The 21000-nt window shown below is 46.8% G+C and overlaps 2 protein-coding genes across 7 annotated transcripts in view; both read left to right on the top strand.

Moving 5' to 3' along the window:
• LOC133471888 (ankyrin repeat and BTB/POZ domain-containing protein 3-A-like) overlaps nucleotides 1-13953 on the top strand; it is a 54033-nt gene extending 40080 nt beyond the window's left edge. The window contains exons 6-17 of one of the 5 annotated variants that reach the window (XM_061761986.1): nucleotides 3329-3418; nucleotides 4579-4680; nucleotides 5292-5385; nucleotides 7108-7246; nucleotides 7336-7571; nucleotides 8802-8980; nucleotides 9767-9872; nucleotides 10422-10524; nucleotides 10605-10686; nucleotides 10782-10850; nucleotides 10930-11043; nucleotides 11774-13953. In XM_061761986.1, the coding sequence (XP_061617970.1) occupies nucleotides 3329-3418; nucleotides 4579-4680; nucleotides 5292-5385; nucleotides 7108-7246; nucleotides 7336-7571; nucleotides 8802-8980; nucleotides 9767-9872; nucleotides 10422-10524; nucleotides 10605-10686; nucleotides 10782-10850; nucleotides 10930-11043; nucleotides 11774-12007 (1548 nt within the window). In that variant the 3' untranslated portion in view covers nucleotides 12008-13953. Of the gene's footprint in view, nucleotides 1-3328; nucleotides 3419-4578; nucleotides 4681-5291; nucleotides 5386-7107; nucleotides 7247-7335; nucleotides 7572-8801; nucleotides 8981-9766; nucleotides 9873-10316; nucleotides 10525-10604; nucleotides 10687-10781; nucleotides 10851-10929; nucleotides 11044-11773 lie in introns of those variants that run through there. The other 4 variants (XM_061761987.1, XM_061761988.1, XM_061761989.1 and 1 more) reach the window with 4 other exon arrangements.
• Nucleotides 13954-14236: 283 nt separating this feature from the next.
• Nucleotides 14237-20105, top strand: LOC133471887 (zinc finger protein 420-like). 2 transcript variants are annotated; one of them, XM_061761985.1, is made up of 8 exons: nucleotides 14241-14818; nucleotides 15685-15887; nucleotides 16103-16204; nucleotides 16280-16375; nucleotides 16442-16552; nucleotides 16881-17004; nucleotides 17121-18715; nucleotides 18970-20105. In XM_061761985.1, the coding sequence occupies exons 1-8, from the start codon at nucleotides 14791-14793 to the stop codon at nucleotides 19948-19950; spliced, it is 3240 nt and encodes a 1079-aa protein (XP_061617969.1). In that variant the 5' UTR covers nucleotides 14241-14790; the 3' UTR covers nucleotides 19951-20105. The 2 variants fall into 2 exon arrangements, with proteins under 2 accessions (XP_061617968.1, XP_061617969.1); XM_061761984.1 differs by having other exon boundaries at nucleotides 14237-14818; nucleotides 16280-16552.
• The last annotated feature ends 895 nt before the right edge of the window (nucleotides 20106-21000 follow it).

Genomic DNA, 21000 nt, shown 5'->3' with positions numbered 1-21000 from the left:
TGGGGTTGGAACCAACCTCGAAAATGGTGATTGGTGGTTTATCTCCTTGTGGTCAAGATTTTGTGGGGTTTAAAAAAAAAAATAATGCAATATTCCAATGCAAATATAAGGGCCGTTAATTGTCCACGGATTTTCCTTATTCGCTATCTGGCGCGGTCCCTCTCCCCCACGAATAGCGGGGCTCCACTCTATTGTATTGTTTTGGGCTTTTGGACCCCAGATTCAAGTGCTACCCAAAAAACGAAGGGGACAAAAACAATGTTTTTTAGCATCATTGTCTAAGACATTTTCAACTCACTGGCACAATAGCAATATAAAAATACCAATGTGCTTGCATAAAAATAGTGTTTTCTATGTGTGTGTGTGTGTGTAGATTGTCAGTCATCAGGTCATGGTAATCCGCAAAGGTTGAAGTGAGGCAACTGGACTCTTTTTGTTGGTTGAGTTTTTTTTCTCTTGTTTTCTGAAAACGTTCAAATATGCTTCACGCAATTATAATATTAGGCTAACAAAATGTCTTTGGTGCCACCGAGTGGAAGGAGGGAAAGTGCTGGCCACGTTGCCAACGTCGCCTCTCGGCTATCTGTCACTCATTCCGTTTGGCTTCGGGAACGAGACCACAAAGAGTTGAGAACGCGAAGCATCTTCTCCTGGCGCGTGCCAACGTATGCGCCGCCAAGTCGCAGTCACCCACGCAAACAAGTGTTTGTCTTCCACGGCTTTGTGGTTGAGCAGAAGGCCCGAGTAGCCCTTCACTTGCCGAAAGATGGCTTCCCTCGCCAGTTATTCTTCAAGACCGCCATCTTGCACATTAGAAATAAACAATAACAAGAAGTAATCCACAGAATTGAAACAAAACAAGCCCACAATAACACAAGTGCAATGTACAGCACAGTCATATAATTAACGTGATCCTTCCGATTGCCAGTTATTCGTTGTCGCCGCCACTTGTACAATAGAAATAAAGACAAAGCTATTTGAATGCAGAATGTTGTGGCGCGACACAGTGAGGATCATTGCTTTTTTAGCCAAAGCAATGAGTCACCCTGATGGGGGAACATTTAATCCAGTGGAACAGACGTTTGGCTGAAGCGGGATGTGTTGGAGGGCCATGAAAAACGCGGGAAACACAGACGCCGACGACACGAAGGCCAATCCTTTTTGCCCCCTTTGTTGTACAAGGAAAAAAGTCCAAATTTCACAAGAAAAAGGCATCATTTTACAAGGAAAAATGTCAGAATTTCCGAATATGAAAGTCATAGTTTTACAAGAAATAACGTTTTTCAAAAACAGTCATAATTTTATGAGAAAAGTCATAATTTCACAAGGAAGGAAATGCCAATTTTACGCTAAATTTTTTTTTTTTTTAATTTCACGACTCATTTTTTCAACAGAAAATAAATCATGAAAAAACTTTTTAATTTTACAAGAAAAAAAGTCATAATGCAGGAAATATTTTTTTAGTTATACAGAGAAAAAAAACAAAAAAATCTATTTTACATTAAAATTCTGATTTTCACGAGCAAAAAGTCATATTATAATTTTACAAAAAAATCAGAATATCCCAACGATAAAATAGATCCTTATTTTACAAGAAAAAACAATTCTTAATTTTATGAGAAAAAGTACTGATTTGACAAAACAAATTGTTTCAATTGTCCAAAAGTGATATCATAATGAATAGGTCCTAATTTTTTGAGGACAAACAATTATCATTTTACAGGAACAAAGTCATAATTTGACAAGAAAAAGTCAAAATTTTAACAAACATCCATCCATCCGTCCATTTTCTGAGCCGCTTCTCCTCATTAGGGTCGCGGGCGTGCTGGAGCCTATCCCAGCTGTCATCGGGCAGGAGGCGGGGTGCATCCTGAACTGGTTGCCAGCCAATCGCAGGGCACATACAAACAAACAACCATTCGCACTCACAGTCACACCTACGGGCAATTTAGAGTAGTCACTTAACCTAGCATGCATGTTTTTGGGATGTGGGAGGAAACCGGAGTGCCCGGAGAAAACCCACGCAGGCACGGGGAGAACATGCAAACTCCACACAGGCGGGGCCGGGGATTGAATCCCGGTCCTCAGAACTGTGAGGCAGACTCTCTAACCAGTCGCCCACCGTGCCGCCTTTTCACGAGAAAACTCATGAAATTCTGATTCTTTTCTTGTAAAATTATGAGAAAAAGTCAACATCTCATGAGAAACATAATTTGTAACGGACATGGTCTCGCCAGATGGCACCATGACCCCCAACCTTGGACTAGGACTGCATCCCTGTCTCCGCTTCCCTGCCGAGACAGACGGTCACGGGGATGCCTGGTTTATCTCGCACGGACGCTGAATGAATTACCAGCCAGTCTGAAAGAGCTCATCAAAACCAGAGACCAGGAATCCTGACTTCTCACCTGGACTTTAAATCAATTAGCAGCTACCCCAGAAACCTGGACTCCCAGTCGTCAGAAGACCCCCCCGAGTGCAGAGCTCAAGATACCGACCGAAAAAGCTTGAAAATCCGCTGGTCCCGCATGCCAAGACCAAAGCTCAAAGGGACCATTTGTCCTTTGAAATGCAACTGAAGACCTCTGGGACAAAGGATGGGACACGAGCGACACCCACAGGCGGTGGAGAGTTATTGCCCCCAGCTACTTGCGGTCTACTAAAGTACAGATTGGTGCATATTTGGGTTTAAATTAACGAGAAGAGGAACCCCCAGCTCTATGCATTGTCACTGCAAGCTCTTTCAGTCTCCTTTACCAATGTTCGTCTGTCCTTTGTTTTGCTTTTTCTCTGCATTGTTCCCCTGTTAGATCTCATTAAATGTTCTATAAAAATCCACTACCTGTATCATTTGTGTGTTTGGGTTCAACAAAAGAGAGAACTTTGATCTATTTCCTGTAGCAACTTTCAGATTACGAGACATAGAGGTTTTTCGTCACTTTGTCCTGAAGTTTTACACATCTAAAAAGAGACGTGGTACCCCTTTGTAATGCGAGCGTCGCTTCTGGCTTATTCCTTTCTCCTAAATTAAGTACGTTTTTATACAAACCAATACACGCTACAAATTGTACAAGAAAAAACACAAATTCTCCAAGAAGATTTGTCTGACTTTAGCAAGAAAAAAACCTTGTAATTTTACAGGAAAAAAAGTCTTAGTATCACAAGAAAAAAAAGTCTTGACTTTACAGTAAAACAGACCTAATTTTGGCCCCAATGCAAGCAGACTGTAACACCCAAAAATCAGACCATGGATAAATATACCTTTCAAAATTGAACCATCCTTCCTAACACACTCACTAACTGTGTGTGTGTGTGTGTTGTGTTGCAGGGCATGACACCGCTCATGTACGCGTGCGTGCGTGGCGACGAGGCCATGGTCCAAATGCTCCTGGACGCCGGTGCCGACATCAACAGCGAGGTGAGGCGCTTCTCGCCGTTCCTCCCGCTCGCCGCTTTCCTGCCGCTCGAGCGATGAGCCCCGCTTAAAGTGCGGCGTGACAATTACGTTGCTGCGTGGGGCTCTTTTGTTTGTTTTGCCGCTCATCAATAATGCATCGTCGCCATTCCTCGAGAGTGCGTGTGAATCACCGCCGCAGTCCAGAGAGCACGCTGCACGTTTAATAAACAAGTGTGTTTAACGAGTCGCCGGATGTCCAATGTGCCTCCAAACCCCTTTTACAGTTACTTGAACAATAGTTGAATAAACCGTTACCCTTGACTTCTGATTTCAAAACTAGTTATCCATCAATTTGTTGTCTATGTGTAATAATATGATGAGGCGATTAAACATTGATATGGGTTTAGAATCGTAATGGCCCTCTGAGGAAAACCGTATCTACAATGTGCCCTTGTTTTGTTTTTAATGGAGCCCCCGAAGACAGTTTGACCTACCAATTTGAAATTTGGTAAGCATGTCTATCACGACGAGACCCACAAAAAAAGTCTGAAAAACCCATGGTCAGAAATACACGAGAGGTCTGTCATTTTGCTTTGAAGTGGGCAAAGGGGTCATTGCCCCTTGGAGTTTCTTTTTTAATGTAGCCCCCAAAGACGGGTTGACCAAGCAACTTGAAATTTGGTAGGAATGTCTATTATAAGTAGACCCACAAAAATGTCTCAAGAGGTCAACACAGAACGTCTGTCAATTTGCTTCGAAGGGGCCATCTAAAGGGTAAATTCCACAGTTCCTGAAAAAAATCTGCCCTCAAAGAAAGTTTAGTCGTGTCTATCATTAGCGGACGCACAAAAAAGCCTCAAGAGCCCAGGAAGGGAGTATTTTGATTAGCGAGGATGCGGAATGGTGTCACCTGATATGAACTGACTGCTAACACATATTAGCAATACTAATATTTTTAGCAATGGCTTCTGCTTACCCGCAAATATCATAAAATAAAAATTAACCATAAAGTAGACGTAACACCCGGCGACAGTTTCCGGCTAATCTAAACGACGCTACGCCTGCTACTTCTTGCAATTGCTTTGCTTGTGGCCGGCCTGCTAGCACCACCACCCCCAGCCCCCCCCCCCCCCCCCCCCACCCCCCGCTGGCCTCCGTTAACGTGCAATGTGACTTCCCAGGTGCCCGCCACAGTGCACAAACACCCGTCCGTTTACCCTGACGCACGCCGCGGGACGCCGCTCACGTTCGCCGTCTTGCACGGGCACGCCCCCGTCGTGCAGGTAGCGACACCCCTGACGCCCGAATGAGGGCCGACTGTTGTCCCGTATAGGAAAGAAATGCAGAAAATCCCAAAGAATGTAGTAAGCTTTGAAATATTGCACAATTATAATTATTATGAACACGTGTTACAACAACAGCAATCATGCTTTGAATTATAATTTGAGTATTTTTAAAGGTTTGAGAGTTTTATCCTTACATCTACATATACAATAAAATATATGTCATATATTATAATTAGTTGTTTGTTTGTTTGTGCCCTGCGATTGGCTGGCAACCAGTTCAGGGTGTACCCCGCCTCCTGCCCGATGATAGCTGGGATTGGCTCCAGCACGCCCGCGACCCTCGTGAGGATAAGCGGTACAGAAAATGGATGGATGGATAGATATTATCCATCCATCCATCCATCCATTTTCTACCGCTTATCCGAGGTCGAGTTGCGGGGGCAGTAGCTCTAGCATGGATTCCAAATCCACCAATTGTGTCCCCATAATTCCACACACATTGATGGCAATGCTTCCAGAAGATTCCCCAAATGTTCTAAAGACAGGAACATTTCCATATTTGTGTATTTCTTTCCTTTTTTTTTTTTCATACCCTGTCGGTGCCTCAGTTGTTGCTGGACAACGCGGCCAACGTGGAGGGTTCGCTGCAGGATGGGGACGACAACTACACGGAGACGCCGCTCCAGCTGGCCTCCGCCGCAGGTGGGCAGCACCGCGACACCTTCCGGCGCGCTCAGTTCCGGTTGCACCTCGTTAACTGTTGGCTTCGACTTGGGACCTGCAGTGCGACGTTGCGTCGCGTTGGGATCAGCTGGCTGGTCCAAGTTCTTCCAACTCAGCTGGCTGGTTCCAAACGCTCGACAATCACTGAAAGGAAAATATGGATTGCATAGAGTTACATATAGTTCACTCAAAAGTCACAGATGCTACAATAGAACGTTGGGATAGTGACTCCAAGTGGACAAAAACAATACCTGCACCTCACATGCACGTTATTGCGTTTCCATCCATCCATTTTCTGAGCCGCTTCTCCTCACTGCTGGAGCCAATCCCAGCTATCATCGGGCAGGAGGCGATGTACAGTACACCCTGAACTGGTTGCCAGACAATCGAACTTTATTGCATTTAATAATGCAAAATACATTTTCATCTGATTACTCAATGCATAATTGGTGAACTACTCAATTCATATTTCAGCTTTAGTCTTATAATTGTCTCTTTTTTCATGTAATATTCTCACTTTATTTATCACCATAACACACATAAATACTTAATTTGATTACCACAAATCAAAAACTATCACCCCCTCCCACCCACAAACCAACCTACACCCAAACCCCACATCCCCACACCCCATAAAAAACCCCCACAAAATCAAAAATAATACCCCACCCCCCACTAACCCCACTTAAACAACAAAAAAACCATACTCCAACACAAAAAAAACATTACCAACAAATAATTCTATTAACCCCATCCCATAACCCCTACCATCCAACAATACAACTTCCCATCATAAAAAACCCCAACAACCCCAACATACACAACAATCACTCCCCAACCCACCTACTCCTATTCATCCCCCCCTCTTCCCCCACCCCGCCCCCCCACCCCCCCCCCACCTCCCTCCACCGCTTCCACCTTTCCCAACGTGTAAACTTCCCATTACACCCTAGTTCTACCTACGCCATGTACAACCCATTCACTCTTCCCCGCGCCCCCCCGCGACACCCCTGTCCCCTGGCGTCTTGCCAACCCCGGTGCGCCCCGGACCCCACCCCCCCCCCCCGCCCCCTGAGGGCCACCCCTGTACCCCCACAAAAACAGCGACCCAGAACCCGCCTCAATAATATTGTCACCAGATTAGAAAACACTATTACAACAAATCACTGGACCACGGGGGGGGGGGCGGGGGGAACAACATGGAAAAGGAGACCCCCGGCGTCCCCACCAAGGGACGAGGGACTAGGGTGACTACGGGATGGGTTTATGGTTTTAATTAATTTTTATTATTTTTTTATTTTGTTAAAAGGTTAAATTTTATAGTTTTATTAAATTTTTTTTTTTTTTTTATTTATTTTTTATTTAGTTAATTTATTTATTTAATTTTAACTATTAATTTTTTTTTTGTTATTTAAATTTTTTTATTTATTTTATTTTAATTTAATATCTAAAAGGTTCGTGGTACCACTGAAAGTAACTGCAATACTTTGGCGAGGATTTCCTGGAGCAGGCAGCTTTATATACCGGTGGCGATAAGGCTGATTGGAGACGGGTGCTGAAAACAGAGAAGGGGAGGGGGGGGAGAGAGAGAACGCAAAGCGCCCTCCCGGCTACAATAATGGAACTGCAGGCAGTATATGACAACTTTATTCAGATTTTTTTATATATTCACATTATTATTTTTTTTTATTGCCACCTGAGCAGGTAACTTTGAGCTGGTGAGTCTTCTGCTGGAGCGAGGCGCGGACCCCTTGATGGGCACGACGTGTCGGAACGGCATCTCGGCGGCGCCGCTAGGCGACATGAACTCCTTCAGCCTGGCGGCGGCGCACGGGCACAGGTCACACCAACCCGAATCCCTCAATGAAATCTTCTCTTAGTTTGTGATATTCTGCAGGATTTTGACAAATTTGCAATTTGCGGTCATAGGAACGTGTTCCGGAAGCTCCTGTCACAGTCGGACAAGGACACAGGTGACGTTCTTTCCCTGGAGGAGATCTTGGCCGAGGGCTCGGCGTCCGCGCAGAAGACTTCGGCCCCTCAAGCCAACGGCGGCGGCGGGACGCTGCGACCAGGAAAGGCCAAGCTGCGAGCACTGCGAGAGGCCATGTACCATAGCGCCGAGCACGGCCATGTGGACATCACCATCGACATCCGCAGCTTAGGTCAGACTAACGCCCGGCATCGTCACGCACGTGTGCGCCCACGCGTGCTATGCTAACAACGTACAGCAGCGCCTGGAGATACGAGTGACTCCACTTGGGATTTTTTTGCAGTGAAATCAACTCACGTCACAACTTAGCTTAATGCTAACACACAAAGCAAAGAGGCATAGACGGGCTAACGAAACTAGCACCATGTTATTACGCTTTAAGCAACAGATATTTGAACACAAACGATGTGTCACACATGTAGACAGACACTTTATATTCTTTATCCTCTGCAAAGAACGATTCATATTCATGGGCAAAAATAAGTGTTTGGCGTTACAAGAGGGATTACGGAACGGATGAACCTCGTATCTCGTGGCACCACTGTACTGTCGTCATCATCATCAATAAGTTGCTGTAGTTATGCTGCATTTTGCGCTCGTTTCATCCTCCGCCTGACATTAGCAAAGCTCGGGTCAGCTTTCGCGGAACATTTTCTCATTCATTCGGGGGCCAACATTTTTTTTAAGACATTGTCGTTGTTATTCTCGTCAAAATTGTTTTCATTTTTCGTTGGATAATCATTTTCCTAAAATATATTACATTTACTAAAATATAAATAATACATTTTACTCAAATCTAAATAAAATTATAAAATGATGACTTTATTTTTGCTCTTTTACTTAAGTCTGACTTTATTCTTCTTTAAAATTTTAATTTTTTTAATCTAGTCAAGTTTTTAAAATGATAATTTCTCATTTATCTTTATTTCTTTCAAATGAAAATAATTATTACCTGTATGTTCTCATGAAATAAAATTAATTTATCTTAATATTTATATTCCCGAAAAACAAAAATCTCTTAAATTAAAAAAATAACAAAATAATAATTCTCTTCATATTATAACATAATATTTGACTCAAGTAAAATAAAATAAAAAAATCTCCATGTTATTACTTTCTTTCTCATAATTTGTAATATTTTTCTGGTAATATTTTGACATTATTCCCATAAGATTAGTCCAATTAACAATCTCAGATCTCCTTTTTATCAACACATTTGCGGGTGTGCCACTTCTGCGGGATATGATCTTAAAAAGTAGATATCATTCAAAAAAATGAGAACTTTGAACTCCCTCTCCGTTACTTCCACTCGCGTTCACGCTCCAATATGATCAATTGATGTCAACGTGGCCGCCCTTGACAGTGCGCGCGTGTTGACTGTCGATGCGGTTGTTGTGGGCAGGCGTTCCGTGGACGCTGCACACGTGGCTGGAGTCGCTGCGGACCTGCTTCGCGCAGCAGCGCCGTCCGCTGATCCAGGGTCTGCTCAAGGACTTCGGCTGCATCGGCGAGGACGAGTACACGGACGAGCTGCTCACGCACGGTCTGCCGCTCATGTTCCGCATCCTACGATCCTGCAAGGTCCGCATTTGCCAACTCCACTTTCCCAGTTTTTAGGCTTGCGCTGAAAAGAATGAAGAAATACAGTGTGTGGAAAATTAGGGGGACAGTCAAAAATGAAACAAGTCATAGTATTATGTGGAAAAATCATGGGAACATTTTTGTATTATTGCAAGAAAAATTATCTTGAAATTCTGGGGAAGTAAAGATTGGATTTATTGGGGGCAAAGTCATAGGTTTATGAGAATCAATATATAATTGGATGAGAAAAATCATAATTTTACCCCAAAAACAATTTTACAAGAAAAAAGTCCAAATTACTTTCATCTTAAAGTAAAGTTAACATTTTTCAAGGACAAATGCCATAGTTGTTTAAGAAAAAAGTCATTGTTTCACAAGAATAAGTTGTAATTTTACAAGAATAAAATCAGAATTCTACGAGAACAAAAAGTCATATTGCGATAAATAAATTCATAATTTTACAAGAAAAATGTCAGATGTTAAAAAAAAAGTCTACATTTTACCAGGGGGAAAAAAAAACAAAACATTTTTAAACAGAAAAATCATCATTTTACACTACCTAAGAACTAATTTTACAATATGAAAAGTAATAATTTGAGAGAAAGAAACTCAAAAAAGTGATGAATTTAGAGGAAAGGGGAACTATATTTGGCTTCAATGCAAGCAGACTGTCACAGCATGAATCAAAATTGAATGTTACCATCTATCCTAACAGCCTAACGCGTGCGTGCACGTGTGTGTGTGCGCGTGCGTTGTGTGTGCGTGCGTGTGCGTCTGTGTGCGCAGAACGAGGTGATCAGCCAGCAGCTGTCTGTGATTTTCACGCAGTGCTACGGTCCTTTCCCCATCCCCAAGCTGACCGAGATCAAGAAGAAGCAGACCTCGCGCTTAGGTGACACGCTCAAGATGCAAAAGACATTTAGAGATAGAACTCGTTTGTCGTGGCAGACTGACCAACTGAAGATGCTTATTTGTAGCTTTCTGTGAAATGTTAAAGCTTTTAAGATGCTGGAAGCTCCTCCCCAGATGCGCATTAAATGTCACTGCGCTCTTTTGTCTGACAAAAGTTGATTTTTTTTTTTTTTTCCTTCAAAGAGTCCTCCTACAGATCTGGTCCGATTGCTCCTAAATTTGGCCCATGTATACTAGACAGATGGGCGGCGTTAAATTGCGAGACTTTTGTTTCGGTTTTTTTAACTGCGTGCTAGCGTAGCATGGCGGTTAAGTTTGATGACTCGCCATAAAACAGCAAACACCGCGAGGTCAGACAAAACATTCACAAGCGTTGAGTCACCACTAGCAGCCTTAATATACTAATTGTTGTGTTTTCATAAAGCATCGGTATCAACCACTTAGCGAGCCGTGTCGTGGAGCAGCACGTTGGTTTCTCAGCATTCAGACAAGATGACTAATGAGGCGTTTTGTGCGGTCGTATCGGCAGACCCGCACTTCCTCAACAACAAGGAGATGTCGGACGTCACCTTCCTGGTGGAGGGGAAACCCTTTTATGCACACAAAGTTCTGCTTTTCACCGCATCGCCCAGGTAAAGTCTTCTCTTTGTATTATTATCATCATCATCATCATCAGCTGCTGCAAACTCGTTAATTCAACGCATACTTTCAGGTTCAAGTCGCTGCTGCAGAACCGACCAGCGGCCGAGAACACCTGCATCGAAATCAGCCACGTCAAATATAACATATTCCACGTAAGGCTCACTCCAAACCGCTAGGGGGCAGTGTGGCGATAACAAGTCACCCAAATAAGCAGGAAACGCTGATTTGTATCCGTCCCGTGTTGCAGTTGGTCATGCAGTATCTCTACTGCGGAGGCACCGATTTCTTGCACATACGCAACACTGAAGTCATGGAGGTAAGAGGCCTTCAATTGTGTTAGCGTGTGCTAGCTGGCGTTAGCGTGCATAACTGGGATTGGCGCCTGTGTCGCGCAGCTGCTGTCTGCCTCCAAGTTCTTCCAACTCGAGGCGCTTCAGAGACACTGTGAGATCATCTGCTCCAAGAACATGACCACGGAGACCTGCGTCGACCTCTACAAGCACGCCAAGGTCAGGCGACGTCCAGAAGGAACGCGCTCGGCCCTGTGCCGACCTAATACGCACACGCTGCCGAATCTGTCGTACGGCAACCCCGCTTGGACGAAGTCCGCGGGCAAAAAGTTCAATCAATGACTTCAATTTCGCATGAAACGGAATCTTAGGAGAAGAAAGCTTTTTTCGATTAAATGTATTACAGTTCGGGAGAAAGTCATTTTGATTTAGTTTTCTTTTTTTCCAATATTAATAATTATATTCTCATTATAATATAACTTGCAAAACTCTTTTTTTCTGGAGAAGAAAAAGTCCAACACATAAGACAAAAAACTAAACTATTTAATTTTTTAGAGAAGTCACATTTTTTTTAGATACAAATTTGTATTATTATATGTTGTATTTTATGTGACATAACATTAATTTATTTTTTTCTTCTGGGAGTTTTTTTTAATGAATTGTGACAGTCATATTTTAGAGAAGAAAAGCCCAAATATGACAAGATTCAATTCAAAGTCCAAATTGACCTTTTTTCTTGAAAAAGGACTTCAGCTACGATTTGATACATAATGATTGCTTTAGCATTCAGTAACGATGACTGCTTTTTGTATATTTTGAAAAAATCTTTTTGTAAAAATGTATTCTCACTAGGCAAATGTTTTTTCCTCCTCGCCATGAAATGCAACTTGATTCTCCTGAGAATGTTGTTTTCCTATCTTGAAGTATGCCTTCTATGTCCGCCGTGCAGTTCCTGTGCGCCTCGGAGCTGACGTGCTTCATCGAGGGCTACTTCCTGAAGAACATGGCGCTGCTGGTGGAGCTGGACGCCTTCAAGCAGCTCCTGTACGAGCCCCCGCCGGCCCCCCCGGGCCCCGACGCGCCCTCCGCCCTCCGCTCGGACATCCTGCGCGACCTTGAGAAGACGCTGGCCTCTCGCGTGCGCTCGATGCACCTGTCCGCCTCCAAAGGCTCGGTGGTGTGACGTCGTTTTTTCCGATCGCGAGTGATTAGTAGCAAAGCCGGCAGAGGAACCTTTTCAGGTCCAAGCCTTCTGCATCTGGGACACTGTGTTACCGAAACCCCCCAGCCCGATTTTATTTTTTTTGCATGAGGCCCTTTTATGCACAGCCTGGAGGACGCCACTCAAATAATGCAAAGTGTAAATAGAACCACGTTTGTTCTCATGTCAAGCACTTTTGTGTCTGGCTTGAATGTGTGTGTGCTGCACATCTGTAGCCGGCCGCCATCTTGCTTCAGCTGGATGTCCCCCCCCCCCCCCCACCCCCCAATATTCCACTTAGTTGAAATCAAGCGAGAGGATTAACAAGGGATTGAAAAGTGACAATGGCATTTTGGGGGTCATTTCCAGCGATGTGCTTGCCCTCAGTCGTGTTTTGGAAATTCAGCCCCAGTAGCCTGTTTCACTCGGCAACGTGAAATTTGGGAGCGATTTCAGGAGCAGACCCACAAAAAAGCCTCAAGAAGCTATGCCCCAAAAAGAGACAGGATGTCAGCCATTCCATACCTTTGCCGCACATTTTTCTTATTTAAATATCAGCCCCCTTACACTTAGCAGCATGAAATTTCATAGACTTGACTATCATGGCTGGACCCTCCAATAAGTCTCAATATATCAAAATGCGCAGTATGTCGAGTCCAACAGAAAACCAAAATCAAGAAATTGAGCAAAAACAATCAAGAAAGGATGGAAAGATGATGAGCGAGACAGGTTTTGAGCTGCAGCTGTACCTAATGAAGTGGCTGCAGGATGGAAACTTCACAAAGATTTTTTTAAAGTCATTAATAATTACAAAATGTGCAGTGTGTCCGGTGCAGCAGACAACCAAAAAAAAACATAACAATAATTCAGTACAAGATAAATTGTTTATTGAGGCACTTCAATGATGTAAATAGTGAGAGAAATCTTATTTTATTTTCGTACATGCAGCGCAATACAGATTTAATTTTGCATCTATTTTTGTTGGTGCACATAAAAGGTATCCTATGAAAAGCAATATTTCAACAATTTTATATTTCCAGGTATTATTGCAGTAGCAGAAATGTGAAGCGCCAACAGTAAAGATAAATGAGCGAACGCAAAGAGAAGAAGTAACTTTGATTTTACCGTGAAGTATTTTTCAAATAGAAAAGTCACAATGTCCGTTGAATTCTCAAATGTTTGAATGGTCTCGATGTTTTCTTTTTCTAATGACGCCATGCACTTTTTGCGCCAGTTTTATTCAGCACAATCAAACTTTATTTTATTTGTTGCATTGCCGCTTGTTCTCCTGCAGATGCGCCGGCGAGTCGTCGTAGCGGGAGTCACTTACTCGACCTTTTGTCTTCTTTAATGGTAGAACGTCGCTCCCGGTTGGTTGCCGTTAGCGGCTTTTCTAGTTTGCTCGCTTGCGCCTCTGCTGGTGCTCCGACGCTATTGCTAGAAGTGCTGGTCTCAGTGTCGGCGTGGGCCCGCACGGTTCTTCCCCTTGTTGACGACGCGCTTTGTTCGTCCGTTCTTCCCGTCGTATGTCCTGCTGTTACTTTGCCTGCCGAAATGTTATGTTACAGCTTTTGTACAAAATGGATTCAATGGATTTGGGGTTTTTTTTTCCCCCTGTAAAATTCTAAAAGTCTTGAAAAGTGAAGCCCTGTGGAAATATTCACCAGGAGTTCAATTTGATAATTTTGAGGAAAAAAATAATTTACCACCCCTGCAAATGGACCTCTTTTTTTTTTTTTTTTCTTGCCTTGGAGAACATGTATAGTGTACAAATGATATCCAGTATATAAATATGAAAACGTCTCATAAATGAGACACGGTGTGAGAGGCAAGGATGCAGTTTGAGTCTTATGGCAAAGAGAATGTTCCACTCGTGCTGCACATTCCATGTTTTGTGGACAGACAATAAATGACCACATTTTCATCGATATGTTGAATTCTATCGTTTTTATGTGCGCGTGAGTCACTAATCATGTCATATTTAAAGGGACCATAAAATGGAAACTTGAAACCTACAGTCCAGCCTTTCCCTCTCTTGTTCCTGCCATCCTTTCGGACTTTTGTTCCTACCTTCTCTCCTCCTTGCTTTCCTTCCTGACATCTTTTCCTCCCTGACGGCCTTCTTTCCTTCCTTCCTTATGTCACACTTTTTCATTCATGCATACTTACATTCTCCTTTTCTTTCCTCCTTGCTTTCACCTCAGTCCTGCTTCCCCCCCTTCTTTAATTTGCACACCTTTCCTTCTTTTGGAGCCGCTTTTAGGTTTGCATCCTGCCTTTGACGGCTGTCCGATACTGCTTTAGAATCAACTTTCTGCTTTCTTGACTCAAATTATTTCCCATTAGTTACGGTACCTTTTAAAAATAGTTGAATTAGAAAAAGTGTATAGGGTTTTAGTTGGTGCAATACTCCATATGGTCTGCAGAGGGTAGTGATCGATAACTTCACTGCATAAATCCCAAGCGAAGAAGAGCCGCGTTTCCTCTTTAGTAGCGTTTCCAAAGTTTGCTAATGTACCTCATCGTGGGCGTTTGATTCCCGAGTCAAAGGTCGATTATAACGCTCTAGTGGACAATTGTTCCAATGCCAAGTGACAGCTGACTGAAGACGACAGAAACCGTCTGAGAAGGACGACGCCTGCGCAGTCAGAAGAGAAAATCGCGCCGCGCCGCGCCGCCTTAGCACCGCAGGGCCGGGCGGACGCCGACTCACAATCGAACCCCGACGTCAACTTGCTCGCTTTTTCAACGACCTCCGTGGCAAGATGGACACTTTCCACCGCAGCGAAAACGGTAAAGCGAACACAAATGACAGACGTGTCACTCTTGGCGAGTGTCCGGGCTTTTCTTTTGTCGTGTGTGCGCCCGATTCGCAACATGGCGTAGCCCGCTGTGAGATGGCGCTGGTTTGGTGCAGGCGAGCTAAGAATTTAGCAGGAAGAAGCTTAGCGGCGGCTCGTTATGCTAAGCTAAGAGATGTCACGATATGTTTACGGTATTACAATGTTAGCCGGACGAAATGAGAGGAAATCCAGCAAGCATAGCTATCGTTTTAGCCACTGATGATCTTTCTACCAACTGTCATACATGTTGCGTTTGGGAAGTTAACCGAAAACGGGACTTCCTTTTTTAAAGCGTTGCTTCAACAATAAACACACAACACAAATGTCAAATTATATGAAAGTCAAACTAAAGAATAAACGACTTTTTGTCACACTAAAGCAGCGTATTGCGTCACAGTTGCACCCACCTTTTGATGCACGAAAGTGACGTCTGTTCCAGTGTGTTAAAATTACGACACGTTTGTGTCCCTGAAGGCAGCAGCAGTGACTTGCTGCTTATTTGCCGTTTCTCTGCGTTTAAAGATGGACTTTTCAATAAAACTCAACCCCCTAACAATAATGAACTGGTCACAGGCTCAATGGACCATTAGTGGTTACCACATCTGCCTCACAGTTGCAAGATACGGGTTCGAATCTCAGCTCACAAAACTCCCTAATTGTTCATTGGTTGAATGTTTTTGTCTCTATGTGCCCTGTGGTGTCCTGGCGACTAGTCCACAACACAAATAGAACCCAAATGCGGGCAAGCGGTATATAAAATGAATGGATTATGTAATTGACTAGTTAAGAGAGGTCATTTCTATGGTGTGTCTCCAGATTCTGCGCTCCTGCTGCCGTCACTCCGTCTCTTCATCCCGCCTCTGCGCCTGGTGTCGGCCGCCATGTGGCAGGTGGTGCGGCGCGGCGACGTGCGGGACTACGGCACGGTGGAGGAGTTCGTCAGCGCCATCACGGACATTTTACCCCAACTCTTGAATGCCGACCAGAAGGCTCAGCTGCTGCTGGGTCTCCGGGCGCGGGTAAGAGGAAAAAAATGCCTGATGGAAGATGAGGGCGTTTTTATAGTTTTTAACCCAACTTAAAAGTGAGTGGATGAACCATCAGTAAGCGCTTTGGTTTTGTTTTGTCTTTAAATCCAAACCGTGAGTATGCGGGGGGTGCACTGTACAAGCAAGCATCAGATATTCGCGAAGTGGACCAAAAAAAACCGTGTATTTGGTTGTGTGTGTTGCAGGTGGTTCTGGAATTGTGTCGATCCGAGGCGATCCCAGAGAGGGAAACCATCGACATGCACTTGAGCCGAATCGGGGGCCTCGTCTCGACGTGGGCAGCTCAGGTTCGCCTCTTAACTGGAAATCAAATGAGCGGCTTGCATGATTGTCCACTTGAACTGTGCACCCTCGTATTCCAGCCGTGCTTTGCCGAGGTCCAATTCCCCGAATCCAACTTTGTGGATCAGATCGAGCTGCTCCTGAAAGACCCCGACGAGAGGGACAGGTTCTTCCAGGTTTGTTTGGTTTGCTGCCAAAATATCAGACAGAGAAGAAACAACTTTGTGGTCATCCCGTTTCAGGATGTTTTCCCTACCGACTTTGGACCCGAATATGACAGCGCTCTTCAGGTTCTCATGCTGGACTTTCTCTCCAGGCTGGAGAAGCTTCTTCCAGTGCCGGACATCCAGCAGGTATTAGAACCACAGTGAAATGCATGTAGTATAAATACATGGGCGTTTTTCAAATGAATGTCGCGCATGCCAAAGCCAGCTACAGCACCAGAACAGCCTGAAATGTAACGTCATACAAAGACAGCATGTTTTAAAAAAAATGCATTTTTCATTAATCTAAAACAGTTGGAGAGTCAAAGAATTGCATTAGAAAATAGTGTCAAAAGAACCAGACTTTTGAAGCGCTTTTGTGAGCAAATGTGCCACAAGCCACCCTCGGGGCGAGTAACAATGCGAGTACGCCTGGGTGCTTCATTATTGTTGATGTAATATCGTGCGTCCTGTCCAGACGGCCGCCATGCTGAGCGCCGCCCCGGGCGCCCTGGATGAGTGCGTCCACTCGGTCCCCGACCTGCCTCACTTGAAGGCGGCGCTCCTGCAACACGCTGCGCTCCAACATTTTGAACTAACCGGTGAGTCTCCTCGGTGGAAAAGTCACTCCGCACCCCCCCCAGAAAAAAAAAAACAAAAAACCCCCCAATTTTTTATTTATTTATTTTTTTACACTGCTTGTCCATTTCCTGACTAGACGACTCTCAGACCATCCCGTCCTCCTTCGGGAACTGCATCCTGTCCTCACTGGCCCTCCCGCAGTTGGAGAAGGTGGTCATAGATGGCGACCACATCCAGATGCAGCCGCCCGCCGAGCAGATGGCAGGCTGCGTCACCGTGCAGGTGGAGGGCGAGACGGTCACGCTCTTGGACTACATTCACATTGAGCAGACGCCCGACTTGATGGAGCCTGCCCCTCAAGAAGACGACGAGGAAGAACGGGAGGAAGCGGACGACGACGATTCGTTGAAGCCGGCAGCGTTCCGGCCACTCAAGCAAAGCAAACGTCTGCAGCTGAAGAGGAAAGCCACCGGGGCGGAAAAGGAAGACGACGACGCCTCCTCGGAGGCGGCCAAGCGTCAGAGGAAGAAGCACCCGAGCGACAAGACGTGCCCCATGTGCGACAAGAGCTTCCTGCGCGCCGCCGCCATGCGGCGACACCAGGAGACTCACTCGGAGAACCGCAAGCTCAAGTACAAGTGCACCCACTGCGACAAGCGCTTCCGCGACCAGTACGACATGAACCGGCACAACATGCGCGTCCACGAGAGGGACGACGACGAAGACGACGACGACGCCAACGCGGACGACGAAGTGGGTGAGAACGAGGCTCTGGAGATGTCGGACAACAAAAACTGCGCCCTATGTGGGAAGTTCTTTGCGTGGCAGATGGACATGGAGCGCCACATGATGTCGCACTCGGAGGATCGGCCGTACAAGTGCTCCTTCTGCGAGAAGAGGTTCAAGAACCCTTACGTCCTCAAAAGACACCAGAAGGAGTTCTGCAAGAGCAAAGAGCTCAAGAGGCCTGCGGCGAAGAGGCACGAAGAGCAGAGCCCCGATCCCCGGCTGCCAGCCCCCGTCGAGGGAAAAACGTGCCCCGTCTGTAGCCGGACTCTGCCGATCAGCGCCGACATGGCCAAGCACCTGCGCTCTCACACGGAGGAGCGCCCCTTCATCTGCGTCAGCTGTGATAAGGGCTTCAAGTACCGCGACACGCTCAAGAAGCACCAGATCATCCTCGGCCACGAGGGCGTTCGTGAGGAGGCCAGCAAGAGCGTGGAGCAGATCCTGGCCGAAGCTGAGAAGAACCCGGGAGAGGCTGGCGGTACCTCTGAGGAGCCCGCGCAGCCGGCCCAGCCGGCCACCCGTCAACGGACCCGCGGCAAAACCTTCAAAGCGTGCCCCGTGTGCGCGAGGTCCTTCGACAACGTCAAGACGCTGAATCGCCACATCCAGAGCCACACGGAGGAGCGGCCCTTCCACTGCGTGCACTGCAAAAAGCGTTTCAAGCACCTGCACGGCCTCAAACGCCACCAGATCTACGCCATCTGCCACCCCAAGACAGCCCGCCTCTCCTGGAAGAAGGAGGCTCGGGCCGGGCCCAGCCACGGCGACGAGCAGCAAGCCGCGCCGCTGCTCCAGGTCCCCGTGTGGTGCTCCAACTGCGGCAAGCATTTCGAGTTCCTGTCGGCACTCAAGGAGCACCAGGACGTCTGCAAGGCGGACCTGCGCGACGCCTTGAAATGTGACGCCTGCGACAAGAAGTTCAAGAGCGTCACCATGCTCAAGGTGAGACCCTCGGCGGCCTTTCCGGTAGCTCTGTGTGTGGTTTTGGTTTGGAGTTTATTGTTTATTTCGCATTGAGTCTGCTTCATTCATATCCTGTGGATATAGTGTACAGGGTTTTTGCTGGTAGTATGACGCCCCCCCCCCGGCTAAAAGTTGAACTAACTAACTAACTAACTAACGAGCTGTCTTGTTGAGCTAGTTGATTATTTTTCTGAATGTTGACTTTGCCTTTGTGTACGTCCCCGTCGACGAAGGTGCACCAGAGGATCCACGACCCGCTCTACTGCAAGGAGTGCGGCAAGATCCTGGCCAACGCCGCCGCCTTTGAGAGGCACAAGCTGATGCACCGGCCCATGGCGTGCACCATGTGCGACAAGAGCTTCACGCTGATGCGCCGCCTGCGAGAGCATTACGAGCGGCAACACGCCTTCACCGGGCCGTACCCGTGCTCGCAGTGCGACAAGAGCTTTGTGCAGCTCTCCTACCTGGCCGTCCACCAGCGCATCCACAAGGGCGAGTTCCCCTTCGCCTGCGACACGTGCCCGGAGAGGTTCCGCTCGTCCAACTGCCTGACGGTGCACCAGCGCAAGCACACGGGCGAGAGGCCCTTCCTGTGCTGGCAGTGCGGCAAGCGCTACCGCTCGGCGTCGGAGCTCACCGTGCACATGGGCACGCACTCGGAGGAGCGGCCCTGGGCGTGCACGCAGTGCCAGGCGGCCTTCCGCACCAAGCCGCAGCTCACCAACCACGTGGAGCAGGTGCACATCGGCGTGCGCTACCCGTGTGCCAACTGCGGCAAGCAGTTCATGAAGGAGGCGTCGCTCAAGCGCCACGAGCTCATCCACACGGGCGAGCGGCCGTACCAGTGCACCGTGTGCGGCAAGACCTTCCTCACCGCCAACGAGCTTCGGCTGCACAACCGCTACCACACGGGCGAGCGGCCGTACAAGTGCGAACTGTGCGGCAAGGCCTTCATCCAGTCGGGCTACCTCAAGTCGCACATGCGCATCCACACGGGCGAGAAACCCTTCCAGTGCGACGTGTGCCACAAGAGCTTCCGGCTGTCCTTCCACAGGAAGAAGCACCAGCGCACGCACGCCAGCAAGGTCAAGAGCTACGCCTGCGAGCAGTGCGGCACTGCCTTCCTGCACAAGAAGGCGCTGTGGGAGCATGCCGTCACGCACCAGGTCAAGCTGGAGCAAAGCTTCACGCAGGTCAGGATCGAGTTCCAGTGACTGAATACTACGCGCCCGCTGTCACTTTCTTCTCAGGCTCCATGCCTTCCTTACGTCTCTTTGTGGCCTGGGCTTTCCGTAGCTTTCGCAAATACATCGTTCGAGCTTCAGTCTTTTTCAAGCTGTAATATTTTGAATAAACAAACCAAACACAGGACTGCGCTTTTGTTTTTATTCACTTTTCTCTTTTCCACTTTGAATTCACTTTTGAGGTAAGAAATCATGAACTTCTGCCTAATTGTTAATTTGTGCCTCAAAAAAAGTAGGGATTGATTTCAAAAGTATGTCAGATTCTGTTAGATTCTACGTTTGAGTGTAGAAATCTACCGAAAAAATACGGAATTGTTAAGTTCTACCTTTTGAGTTTATAAATCTTAAAATGTAATTGACCCCTCCCTGAGCAGTCACCTTACCGTGATGGAGGGGTTTGTGTGTCCAAGTGATCCTGGGAGCGAAGTTGTCTGGGGTTTTATGCCCCTGGCAGAGTCACCCATGGCAAACAGGTCCTCGATGGGGGACAAGACAAAGCATGGCTAAAAGACCCCCTATGACGACTAAAATAAATGGATGGAGGGTTCCCTTTTCTGACCGTGGGTCACCGGGGACACCTTCTGGAGCCAGCCCTGAAGGTGGCGCTCTAAGCCAGGTGCCTGGTGGCCAGGCCTGCGCCCATGGAGCCCGGCCGGGCACAGCCTGAAAGGGTAACGTGGGTCCCCCTTCCCATGTGCTCACCACCTGTGGGAGGGGCCATAGGGCTCGGGCGCAGTGTGAGCTGGGCAGTGGCCGAAGGCGGGGACCTGGCTCGAGGGACGTGGAATGTCACCTCTCGGCAGGGAAGGAGCCTGAGTTGGTGTGTGAGGTTGACAAGTTCTGACTAGACAGTCGGGCTCTCCTCCACACACAGCTTGGGCTCTGGTACCAGTCCTCTCGAGGGGGGTTGGACTCTCTCCCACTCTGGAGTTGCCCACGGTGAGAGGCGCCGAGCAGGTGTGGGTATACTTATTGCCCCCCGGTTCGGCGCCTGTACAAAGGGGTTCACTTCACTTCATC

This window comes from Phyllopteryx taeniolatus, chromosome 22 (genome assembly GCF_024500385.1).
Source record: "Phyllopteryx taeniolatus isolate TA_2022b chromosome 22, UOR_Ptae_1.2, whole genome shotgun sequence".
NCBI classification, from domain to species: Eukaryota; Metazoa; Chordata; class Actinopteri; order Syngnathiformes; family Syngnathidae; genus Phyllopteryx; species Phyllopteryx taeniolatus.
This window is presented reverse-complemented; position numbering and strand designations above follow the sequence as displayed.